General features: G+C 47.6%; 1 protein-coding gene across 4 annotated transcripts in view; it reads left to right on the top strand.

The window, feature by feature from the left end:
* The first annotated feature begins 529 nt into the window (after positions 1-529).
* Positions 530-11,701, top strand: part of St6galnac3 (ST6 N-acetylgalactosaminide alpha-2,6-sialyltransferase 3) — a 519,650-nt gene continuing 508,478 nt past the window's right edge. For 3 of the 4 annotated variants that reach the window (XR_015661775.1, XM_087621270.1, XM_087621273.1), the window contains exon 1: positions 530-652. Coding sequence is in view for 3 of the 4 variants with exons in the window: in XM_087621270.1 (XP_087477396.1) it covers positions 635-652 (18 nt within the window). In the remaining variant the exon portion in view is untranslated. 4 annotated transcript variants of the gene reach the window in all.

Below are 11,701 nucleotides of genomic sequence, written 5' to 3'. Positions count from 1 at the left end.
CTGCATATGTTTATGTGCCCAATATGCTACACATGCTGTGCACAATGCCAAATTCTGTGAAGATTATGGCTTCTTTTTTGGACACGAACAGTTTCCATTCTTTCAGCTAACTGTTTGTGCTTTCAGATTGACAATCAGTCATGACAAGAGAAGCACACCACAGAATTCTGCAGAGCCAAGGGCTTGCCCTGGGCACTTCCAGCTGCTTTCGAAGAATCCTGTGATGGGCCCCATGCCTGCGTAGGGGTGGTGCCAAACAAAGCTAACTTTTTGGAAAGTGTCACAGTTGTGGGTTCTCTGATGGGCGAGTGCAGCTGAAAAGGGCCACCTTTTGTCCTCAGGTTATGAAAATCTGGGTCTGATGCAAGCCGGGCTTTGCATACCTTCATCTACACAAGGGTTTGGGGGGAAAAGGCTAGGTAGTAGCAGCGGTGGAGTAGCAAGCAGTTGCGGGCTGCACGGAGGGCACGTGACTAGGGGCGGGGCCTCGTGTGGCGCCAGCCAGTGGCGGGGCTCGGGGGTGGGGCCTGAGCGCGCAGCTCCGGCGGCCCGGCTCGCTCTGCGGGAATGTGGGCTGGAGTGGTCCAGCTGCGGGGCCGAGGTGCAGCGAGCCACAGGGTCGATCCATAGCGCCATGGCCTGCATCCTCAAGGTAACCGCTCGGCTGTGGGCCGCATGCGAGCTCCGCCTGCTGGGTGCGCAGAGGCGTGGAGCCCGCCGCGGTCCCGCCGCATCCTCAGCCCGCCCGTCTCTTCCTGGCGTCGGCTTCCTTTTTGTTCCTTTGGCCAAGGCATCTGGGTGGGAGACTGCAATGTGCGTTGGGCACAGACTCCTTGCCTGCGCTGCTGCCGGCTGGCTCCTGCCTGGAAGGAGCTGGGCAGGGAGCGCGCGGCGGCGTGCCGAATGATGGGTATAGCAGGCGGAGCAGAGGGTGCTCGGAGCCTTGGGTCAGGGCAGCCCGCGGCCTGTGGGGGGCCGTGGGCTGAAAAGGAGTGGCTCGCCATGGGTGAGGGGCGCAGCGTTTGAGAAGAGGAAGAGAGGGTGCAGAGAGTTCTCAGCCTTTGGTCCTGGGAACACATAAACTTCTGGGTCCACAGGTAGCCCTGTAGGGATGAGTTTTCTGGGGAACTAGTTCGATGCGCCCGAGACTTCAGTTGGAAAAGTTCATTGAATGGAAATAGGTAGAACCTTGGACTTCCTTAAGCTCACATGTGAACAGACAACACGTACTCAGAGTCCAGCCCTGTTTCACTGAGTTCCTTCGAGTCCTGGTTCATTCCTAGTGCCTGCCTTAGCCACAGGCTTGAAGACTTTGGGTTGGACCTACTTGGTGAGGACTTTGCCTAGGAAGATTCGTTTCCAACTCACTGGGAAAGTTCACTCCGCAGGCTGTTTTGTTTTTTCCTTACTGCAGTTATTCATTTGCCCAGTCTGACTTCATGGATCAAAACATGAGCAGCATGAAGGCTCCCCCATCCCTGAGAGGAAAAAGGTGTTTGGTTCCCAGCCCGGCAAAGGTGCTGTGTGACCAAGGGCAACACAGATAACAGTCCTGTGTCCTTGATACAGGTGCTGTGTAGCACTTGATACAGGATTGGGCTGCTGTTGTAGTTGTTCCAAGTCATCCTTACCCCACCCCACCCCCCGCATGAAGTGAGGCAGCAGACACTTCCTCTGACTGACTTTCCTGAACTTGCTGTTTGTGTTGGAGCGCTTTTCGGGATGTGGCCAAGGGTGGCAAAGTTAGGAGGAAGTAATCCATCCATACCACAGAATACAACTTGAACTCACAGGAACTGGAACTAGGTCATAGCATCGTCTTTATTTATTTGTGTCATTTGCTAAAAGGAAACTGAGGAGCCTGGCCTATACTGTTGTCGGTGGTGTCTTTATTGGTTTCTCCCTTGCCATGTATCTTCCGCCTTGGTGTGTATGTGTGATCTGGTGTGGTGCTGGTGATTGGACCCAGAGCCTTACAAATGCCAAGCACGTGTCTGGGGCCATATCCCCAGATCCCTCGAGGCATCTTTGTGCTAATCCAAAGACACACATAGATCTGATCTAATCCTGTACCTGTCGTTCCTCACTCGGAGGCTCTGCCACAAGCCCCTCCTTATTTGCCTTCAAACCCTAACCATGAATGAAGATGAGCAAAGATCAAAGGCATTCGTCTGAATTCTGCCTCTGCCTCCTGTCACCTGTGTGGCCTCCTTGGACAAGTTACACTTCTCTGAATACTAATTTCTTCAACGGAAGATCAAGACAGTCACATATACTTTGTCAAGGTGCTATGGAGATGGCTGAGTAGGGAGGGGAAGGACTTAGGGGGGTACAGGTGCATAATGCCACTGCTTTCCTGATGTTTAGTAATGACGAGTTAGTTACGACATTCCGAACCCTCAGTCTTCCCATAGGATATAACCTGGTTCCTTCATCAGCCTGAAGGGCCAGTGTTCTTGTGCGAAACTCCACTTTTTAGGCAAAGAGTCTTGAGTTTCTTAAACTCAAAGTTGAGGACAGAGTGGACCTGGACCCCAACTCAAATCTTACACTGTCTTCGCACTTTGAAACTATTCTGGGGCGACTCCAGGGGTCCTTATACTGTTCAATTCCTGCTACCCATGGGCAGTGGGGTGCATTTAAACATTTTTTCTTTTACCTTTTTAGTGGTAACCTTGTGCAACATGGTGTCGTGGTCTGTAAATGCACTGGGTCATGTTCATGCCCAGATCACGTTCATGGTCATTCTGGGCTACTCTTGCCTGCTGGGTGCAGGCTGGACCTACTTGGTCCTAGATGGTCCCTGAGGATCCTGGTAGCCTGTGCCATCTTTAGAAAGCTACACTAGGTGGAGTGGGGAGCACAAGTTCTGAACAGGAAGAACTCCTTCTGTGCAAGCTTGGCCTTTTGCATTTGATTTTGGCCCCTCTTCTTCCAAAGTATAGAGAAATGTGTAAAATTATTATAATTGATGTCAACAGTGTTGTAGCAATCAGAAAATGATAGACTTCTTGTTGTTTTTAATGAGTTTTTTTTTGTTTTGCCACACCCTGAACCTGGTTGGGTATTGGAAACAGCCTGGCCTGATGATCAAACTGTCAAGGGGCAGATTAGTAGGGGAACAGCATATGTAGCATATGCACTTTATCTGCTGTTCACGGCCCTCTGTGTATGTGTGCACATATGCAGTCTTTCTCCTGTGTATGTATACATGTTTGTAACATACATAGGTAAATTATATATACAACGTGTGTATGTGTATAGTTTATGTCTTCCGTGTGTGCATATATATACATATATATATATGATTTATGTCTTGTGTGTATGTATATGTGTATATATGTACATATACATATATATACTTTATATTTTTTGTGTGTGTTTGTGTTTATATATATTATATATTTATGGTTTATGTCTTGTGTGTGTGTATGTGTGTGTGTGTGTGTGTGTGTGTGTGTGTGTGTGTGTGTGTGTTTATGAAATACCCACAGAAGGGGTGTGCTGGTTAGTTTTTTTGTGAACTTGACACAAGCCAGGGTACCTCCCTCGAGAAAAAGCCTCCATTAGATAGACCTGTAGGCAACTCTGTGAGGCATTTTCTCTTTTGATGATTAATGCAGAAGGGCTCATCTCATTGTAGAGGGTGGTATAAGAAAGCTACCATGGTTGGCCAGGCCATGGGTAAACAATGTTCCCCAGTGACCTCTTTAGTTCCTGCCCCCAGGTTCCTGCCTTGAATTCTTGCCCTGACTTCTTTCGATGATGGACTTATAAACTTTAAAGTGAAATCATTCCTTTCCTCCCCAAGTTGTCTTTGCTCACGGTGTTTTATCACAGCACTAGAAAGGAAACTAAGACAAGGGGTTATTAGGTCTGAGGGTTAATATCCCATTTTGCCAAAGAGTGATATATTATGAAGACAAGATAAGACAAGAAAGGGGCTTGAGCTGTATGTTCTGAGAGCCAGGGAATGACAGGGAGAGCCATGAGGAATGAGTTTTCTTTGCGTATATTTATCTGGGTCTTGACCCTCTAATGATAAGAGTGTTCTGTTCCTAGCATGGGGAAGGCGTGCTTTTCAGACGAGTGTTTTGCAGAGTAATATTGCTTACCTTACCTTACTCTGTGAAGAGTGAAATGGCCAGGGGTTTTGAAAGGCATGGTGAGAGGCATGGTGGTTTACTGCAACAGACCTTGCCAGGGCACAGCCAAGGCCACTTCCCACTGACTGTCAGGACCAAATAGGATCTACCATGGTGGAGCTGGTGTTTTAGAAAGGTAACAATTGTGGGCAAAGACCTTCCTACCTGGGAGAGCACCACTGTGTCTCATGGCTGCTTAGACAAGAAGGGGAATCTCTAAGAGGAAACACTAGTGTCTGGCAGCTGACGACGATCTTTTAGGAACACCGAAATGTTCTGTGGAGGCAATGTGCAGGCTGAGGGCCTATCTGACCCTGACAGAGCTGGGTCCCTAAGGGTCACTTAGGTTGTGGAAGACACAGGTTTGTTTCACATTGCCAGGGCACTGAACACAGACCAGTGTGGTTTAATTATGTCTCCGCAACCTACTGATTGAAGTTCTCTTTTAATGTTTAATTTATTACTGCCCCAGTTTCCAAAATGGAGGTGACCCTGCACCTCTGAAAAGGCCATCGTAAGGGGAAGTGGCATTTCTGTGTGCAGGTTATTCTGCAGGAAATGGTATTCTTGGTCTAGTGGGTGCATTTCCTGCCTTCATTAGGCTGCGCTTCTGCATTGCTGGGCTACACAGTGAGCCCTTAATTCTATAGCCACTGTATTCGCAGGGTCAGGTCTCCAGGCTTTCTGCCGAATGCCCTGCCATTAGCTGCCCAAGCCTCTAAGGAGAGAGATAGGAGAGGATCCTGCGGGATATTCAAGTCTTTTAAATTTACTAGACAGGAAAAGTAGCCACTTAATTTGCAGTTCTTAATGAAATTAAAATTCACATTTCTAGTAGCCATTGATCTTTCCGGTGTTACACAAACTTCATAGTTCTATGTAAACAAAAAATGGTTTCTGTTTTCTCCTATGATTTCTTCCTGTGTTGACCAGGTACTTTTTGGGCACAGTATTTCGTACACTTGTGATATGTGACAAACATGTAACACATCTTTGTCGAATTGCATTGAGTTCTGTATGCAGCACTGGTGTGGACACCAGGTGGACTGTGGCCATGGATACTTGGGAGTTATTTCTGACTTGAAGATTATGCTATTTCCGTGTTAATCAAACCTATGAGCATGCAATAGATACTAAACACACCACGGATGCCACAGTTACCTGCCCTTATAAATGTAACCAGTTGATAAGAATTTGCATAATTGTGATGCAAAGTTACAAAGTTACTATCTTCTCACTCAGACTTTTCTCCCCCTACCCCGGACTGAATGCTCCAGTTTTAATTTGGGATAAACTCTGGATTCTGCCCTATACTCTTGTTCTCATCCCAGAGCCTTGCATTTCCTCCGCGATTTACTGAGCCTCCTTTCTGGCAGCTCTTTACAGTTTTCTGTTTTCCTCATTGTCCTACAGAGCAGAGCTAAGGCACAGTACCCACAAGCCCTTTGGGGCTTTAGGTCTTATCTTTGCTCTACGAGTCACTGGTGGTAACCAGGCTTAGCGTGTCCACCACATTCTCTCAGAATCTGCTTCCTGTCTTCACGCCTCGTCTCTCCACTGCTCACACACTCTGGCCTCCACACACCCACATGGACCTCAAGTCTGGGCAGCCTGGGGATTATGAGGGTGTTGAGGTCTGGGGTCCCAGCTATGAGACCTAAGCCTTGGTCCCCTTAACTCTGAATTGGGTATGAAATAGACTGGAAAAGCGACTTTCTATGAAGCAGGAACTTAGCATCTAAAAGGTTCTTGTGACCACAGCTGTCAGCTCGGGTTATTTCCATGATGTTTTCTGCAGGAAATCCCCCATCTGACCTCTCCAGCTACAAAATTTCTGCACTCTGCATGAGGAGCCCCAGGAAACCCTACTCCTTAAGAAAGACAGTCTGTCTAATCCATTTGTGAGGGCACTTCTGACCCCTGCCCAGGCCAAGCCTTGGTTCTGGAGCTGCCTGACTGAAGAGGTGTTTTTACAGTGTGTGTTGGTGTACTCTGGGGAATAAGTGTTTTCTGGTGTGAGCATGCCAAGTATTACGATGTGCATGTGTGTGTGTGTGTGTGTGTGTGTGTGTGTGTGAGAGAGAGAGAGAGAGAGAGAGAGAGAGAGAGAGAGAGAGAGAGAGACAGACAGACAGACAGAGAGACAGAGACAGAAGACAGAGGGAGACAGAGAGAGTGTACTCTGGGAGATGGGAGGATAAATATGCATACTCTTTGTGTGAGCATGCCATGTGTATGAACATGTGTGCGTGTGTGTGTGTGTGTGTGTGAGAGAGAGAGAGAGAGAAGCAGAGAGACAGAGAGAGACAGAGAGACAGAGAGAGAGTACACTCTGGGGGATGGGAGGATGAATATGCACACTCTGTGTGTAAGCATGCCATGTGTATACACATGTGTGTGTGTGTGTGTGTGTGTGTGAGAAAGAGAGAGAGAGAGTCTTGTGTGTGTGTGTGTGTGTGTGTGTGTGTGTGTGTGTGTGTGTGCACTCTGGGGAATGGATATGCATGTTCTGGATGTACTTTCTGAGGCTGACCCTCAGAAAGTGTGAGTGGCAGGCATAGGCAGTACCCTTTGGATTAGTGTTGACAGTAGCAGTCGGCCATTTATTGGACAGCTGAGGTTGCAGAAGTGGCAGGAGCGAGGTTGACCCCAGGCCTGCGTGGCCGTTGGAAGGATCTCTGACGTTCCTTGGCAGTAAAGGGATTGATTTCATGGGGGACTATCTTCTACCCCAGGCCCACTTGGCGGGGGACTATCCTCTCTGCACATGTTGTTTTGATTTGTGCCTTCCTCAAAGCTGCCTTGTGCTTTTGGAACTAGGGGAGGGGAAGGACGGAGAGACTGGGGAGGATGGAGGAGGTGGTGATTCAGTGTCTGAAAGAGAACAGCCTCTGGACTGGGGCAGGTGAAGCCAGAGTTCAGCCCATGTGCTAGCAATTTTGAGGGAGGGAGGGAGGGGGTAGAAGCTTGTGGGAGGCAGGAAGGGGGTGAGAGAGTGGGGGATGTGGTTGAAGGAAGAAGTGGGGGAGAGGGAGGGGTGGTAGAAAATTAGAGTAACTCAGGCCCCTCCAAGGCTCTAGGAAGATACTTCAACATTTTTTTCATTTATGTTTACTATATATATTTATTAAATTTATAATATATGTGTTATATATTTAAATAAAAGGCCACATACAGGTTCAGGTTCTTCCACTCCTGTCTGCCCGAGGTAGCATTGGAAAGTCAATATTGAACTCTGATGGCTCTATACATGCAGGGAGCAGAACCAGCTCACACTGTTACCAAAGGCTGCAGCCTGCCTCCCAGCCGTGGGCTGGTTCTATGGAAGGGGCTTAACTCTGAGGAAACCGAAAGCCCACTATTGACTTTCAAAGATAACTAAGTCTCCCCAGAAGGAAAATCTGTAGCTGTTGGTATCCACCTGAGGATGGACACTAGGTAATTCCTTTTTGTTTCCTGGCTTCAGGTGAAGTGCCGAGGGGCCTTTTCCTAAGTGGAAAGAGGACAAATGACCAGAATCCCCAAGAGGCCCATTATTCAGGCTGTAGATGACCCAGGCCTGTTAGTGTTTAGCCGTCCTGTTGTATACTTTTGATGCGTTTCCCCGCCAGTTAGTGCCTCGCTAAGCCAGGGAAGAAGGAGAGCTGAGTCTCAAGTCCATTGGTTCTGCTTTTCATTAACAGCTCTCTAAAGGGTCAGTAGGAAGAGGGCAGGAGGGGAGGATGGGTGTGTAGTCACCATTGCTGCCTGTCCTTGATAAAACAGGAGAGCAGGCTAAGGATCTCAAGAGGGTTTAAGGAGCAGCAGCCTCTGGGTAGGTGACATTCCTCCAGACTTCCTTTAACGCCAAGTCCCATATCTCCAGCCACTATTTCATTTCCTGCATGATGGAGAGGATAGGCTGACCACATATGATCCCTGACAAACAGTGGTGGTGGGGGGTGGAGTTAGCCCCTGAAAAAATTTGCTGGAGAGGGGGTGAGAGAAGTGGCATTCTGTTCTTGGAGTCTTTCCAGTGTGGTATAAAAGCCATGCATGGTCACAAGTAAACACAAGTCTACACTCTGACCCACTCTTTTGTGACAAGACTTTTCCTGGACAGATGCAGCACACACATCTCCTCGCCCCACATAGGGAACCCATCCATGACAGACCTAAGTATAGATGCCACTGTTGGTGAACCAGTGAGCTTTATCATGTTTTTTTTACAGGAGCAGAAATGGCTCAAAGTCATCTGCATTATCAGAGACCACCCAGCGCAGGTGGCAGATCACAAGTCTGGGAACCTGGAGCACACTGCCTGCAGGCAGCTCAGCAGGCTGGAAGAGTGTCTTTTCCAAGTGTCTCAGTTGCTCTAAATCTCTTACAGTCTGGTCTCTGGGATGGTCTCTTCTTTGAAGCTTAACTCCTCTGAGGAGTCTCAGTAGTCATTATTGTTTACTTTTGGGAAGGAGGTGGTGTGTAGTGATTCTGGTCAGTTTCAGGAACTTCCTGAAGCTATTCTGAATTGTTTAGTTTCTCTTTTAATACTGTTTGTCTTAAGGAGCCTCCCTCCAGGATGTAAAGTTTCAACCTTGGAGGAAACTGCTACACAACAGCCGTCCACCTACTCAGATTTTAGTATTTGCTCAGACTGGAAAACTGAGAACTGTTGAGTGTCAAATCTTCTCTGGAAAAGATTTATTTCTAATTTTGGAGGCTGTTTTATTTCTTAGTGAAGATTGTCTTTGATCTGTTTTTAAAACTGTTTGAATCTTGCTATGAGGGTTATAGAGGAAATGGAAGCGAAGTATGAACTAAGAGCGGGCATCTGGGATTAAAGTCTGCTCACACAGCCACTATAGATTTAAAGAACTGGAATTCGCAAGTGGCCATTCAGAGGCTGCTCTTGGGGGAACACGATGGGTTTGAATTTGTGCCAAGCAGGGCACTGGTTACTGGAGTTTTGTTTGTGTAAGTATGGCAGCAACAATGGCTTGGTCTCTGAAGGAGAAGTGAGTCTCAGGCCTTCAGGCACCTCTACAGTGTCTGAGTGACAGGAAGAAGCTCTCCTGCCTCTGAGCCTGCTCTAGTGTGCTGTGAAGAACAGCATGTGCTGCTGTCTGCGTCAGAGCAGCCTGTGAGAAACCATGCAGTCCACAGGGATCTTCTCTCCTCTCCCCTCCTCCATCCACCTCAATCCCTTCCCCCTCTCACCTCTCTCCTTGCCCCCCCTCTCCTTTTTCCTCTGTCTCTTTCCCTTATCTTTATCTCTGCCCCCTGCCCCAATCCTACTCTCAGACAACCACAGGACACCTTGGTGAACCAATAAGTTTCATTGGGGTTACTCACAGGAATATGGGTGAGGGCTTACACTCTTTCACCGTGTAGCCTCAAGGTAGGGATCCTCCTGCCTCAGTCTCTTAGTGCTGAGATTACAAGCCATGCCAAGTACCACCTACACATTTCCTAAGAAATGCTAAAAAAACAAGGCACATGTAGAATTTGTGCAATAGATTTTATTTAACCAAAACTATCAAAACTGACTTCCTTTTAATATGTGACCAGTATATAATTATTAACGAAACGTTATGTTGTGTTTGCATATTCTGAATTCAGTATATATACATATATATGTATATATGTATATATATATTTCAATTACAGTATGCCCCAATTCAGCGGCTAAATTTTTCTTAGATATTTTTTATCTATATTTAATGGTTTGAAGAAGTAGATTTCATTTGTTTTCCAATAACTGGACGAAGCCCCTTGTTTTAGGTTATGAATTGATTAAAATGAAGTGGAATAAACAGTGCAGTTTCTTATTTGTTTATCTTACTTGTTCCTGTGTGTGCAACAGCCTCCCGGAGCATGGGTTCAAAGCCCAACAACCACTCGTGGTTACTGACTGTTCCTTTGATCAGCACAGTCCCCGTCAGGAGAGAGGTGGGCTCAGACAATGAGAAGATGCTTCTCAGATTGGAACCAAGGCTGCGGTACCTGTGCGGGTCAGATTCTTAGAAAGGAAAGGAATGATCAGTATAGGCAAGTCATGATTGTCTGACCCAGGGACACTTGTGAACCTTGGAACGTCCCTTTCCTTGAAATCTCATCTGGGTTTCTCCATGAACTGATCCAAATCCCTCCCAGATGCCGTGCAGCTGTGAATTCTCCCCCAGGGTCGGCTGCTCTGTGGGATGCTCGAGCTAGCTGTTCAGTCTTGGTGTGGTGGTGTGAGTTCCTGAGGGCTTTGAGGTCAGGCAGAATTTGTACGCTTTGAATTGTTTCATTGCTTCAGGAGGCTGTTGTATACACAGGGACAATTGGAACGTACAGGATAAATCCTGCTTTCTTTGGGAGTTCCTTTGTGTATTTGTGTGCACACACATTCAGCTCTATCTCAGAGATCCATGTACCGCGGCGTGCAGAGCATGTGGTGTTCACGTGCACGTGGCTGTTTCATGTGCGACTTTGCAGTGTCACCCTGCTCCTGAGTCGGCTTCTTCTCTCAGGTCACAGATTGTTCACAGTGGTTCAAGAGTGACCATGTAGCAGGGACGGTACGTGCCATTTGCTGAATCTCGTCTAGTGCCTGTGCCAGGCAGCATTTCAGACCCTTCCAGATGTTTCTCTTGCAGAAGACTGTCAGAGTGGGTGGCATTTGCTCTCATTGCCTAGCTGGGAGACTCTGCTTCATGCAGCTTAATGTGAACTAATGTGAGCCTACTAAGCCAGGGCAGTTCGGTCTCGAGATCCTCCAAGAGTGACTTCCGCATTAATAAGTAGCTTTAAAAAAATCAGAAGGGCAATAAGATTTCATGACACTGAAAATTATGTGATACTCTTGTTTGGTATCCTGAGCTAGCTGTATCAGAACATTGCTACATTCTGTCTGTCCCATCAGCAGCATGTCTGTCTGTCCCATCCACTGCATGTCAGGGATAACCAGACGGGGGATAGTATCATCCACCACACCAAGGAGGCTGTGGATCCAATTGCAGATAAACTTTGCCGTCTCTGTTCTGAGTTGCCTTCAACTTCTTTTAGCACTGTGAACTAAGCCAAGGGCTTTGTGGTTCTCCCTGATTAGATCAGAGCCTTTGCAAGGTACATTGCTATCAACGTTCACTGCACAAGAGCCAAGCATTGCAAAGGGAGGGGACGAAGCTCAGCAGGGAAGTAACTTTTCCGGCTCACGTACAGAGGCTGGGACTCAACAGCCAAAACATGGGTCCTAAGGTCTGCAGACCACAGTGCTTTCCAGTGGAACTGTCGGGACTCCACAAAGGGCTTAGGACACAAAAGATGGCCAGGACCACTCCAGAATTTCTCCTTTCTGTCTGTGTGGTAGGGCATGAGAACTTGTATATCTGGTGAGCCCTGGGGGTTCTGATGTTGTCTATCTCAGGTGAGCCCTGCCGGGGTAGGGGGTGGGGGAGGGTGGTGTTTCTGTGGAGTTCAATGTTGCCATCTCTGGGCTATGCTTTGGGAAGTCTTGCCACACTGTATCCAGCTCGAGAAGTAGTTGCTAATGTCTAACAGCTGAAGAGCAGAGATTTCAGTCCACAAATCCT

The sequence above is a fragment of the Rattus norvegicus genome, chromosome 2, assembly GCF_021556685.1.
Source record: "Rattus norvegicus strain SHRSP/BbbUtx chromosome 2, alternate assembly SHRSP_T2T, whole genome shotgun sequence".
Lineage (NCBI taxonomy): Eukaryota > Metazoa > Chordata > Mammalia > Rodentia > Muridae > Rattus > Rattus norvegicus.
This window is presented reverse-complemented; position numbering and strand designations above follow the sequence as displayed.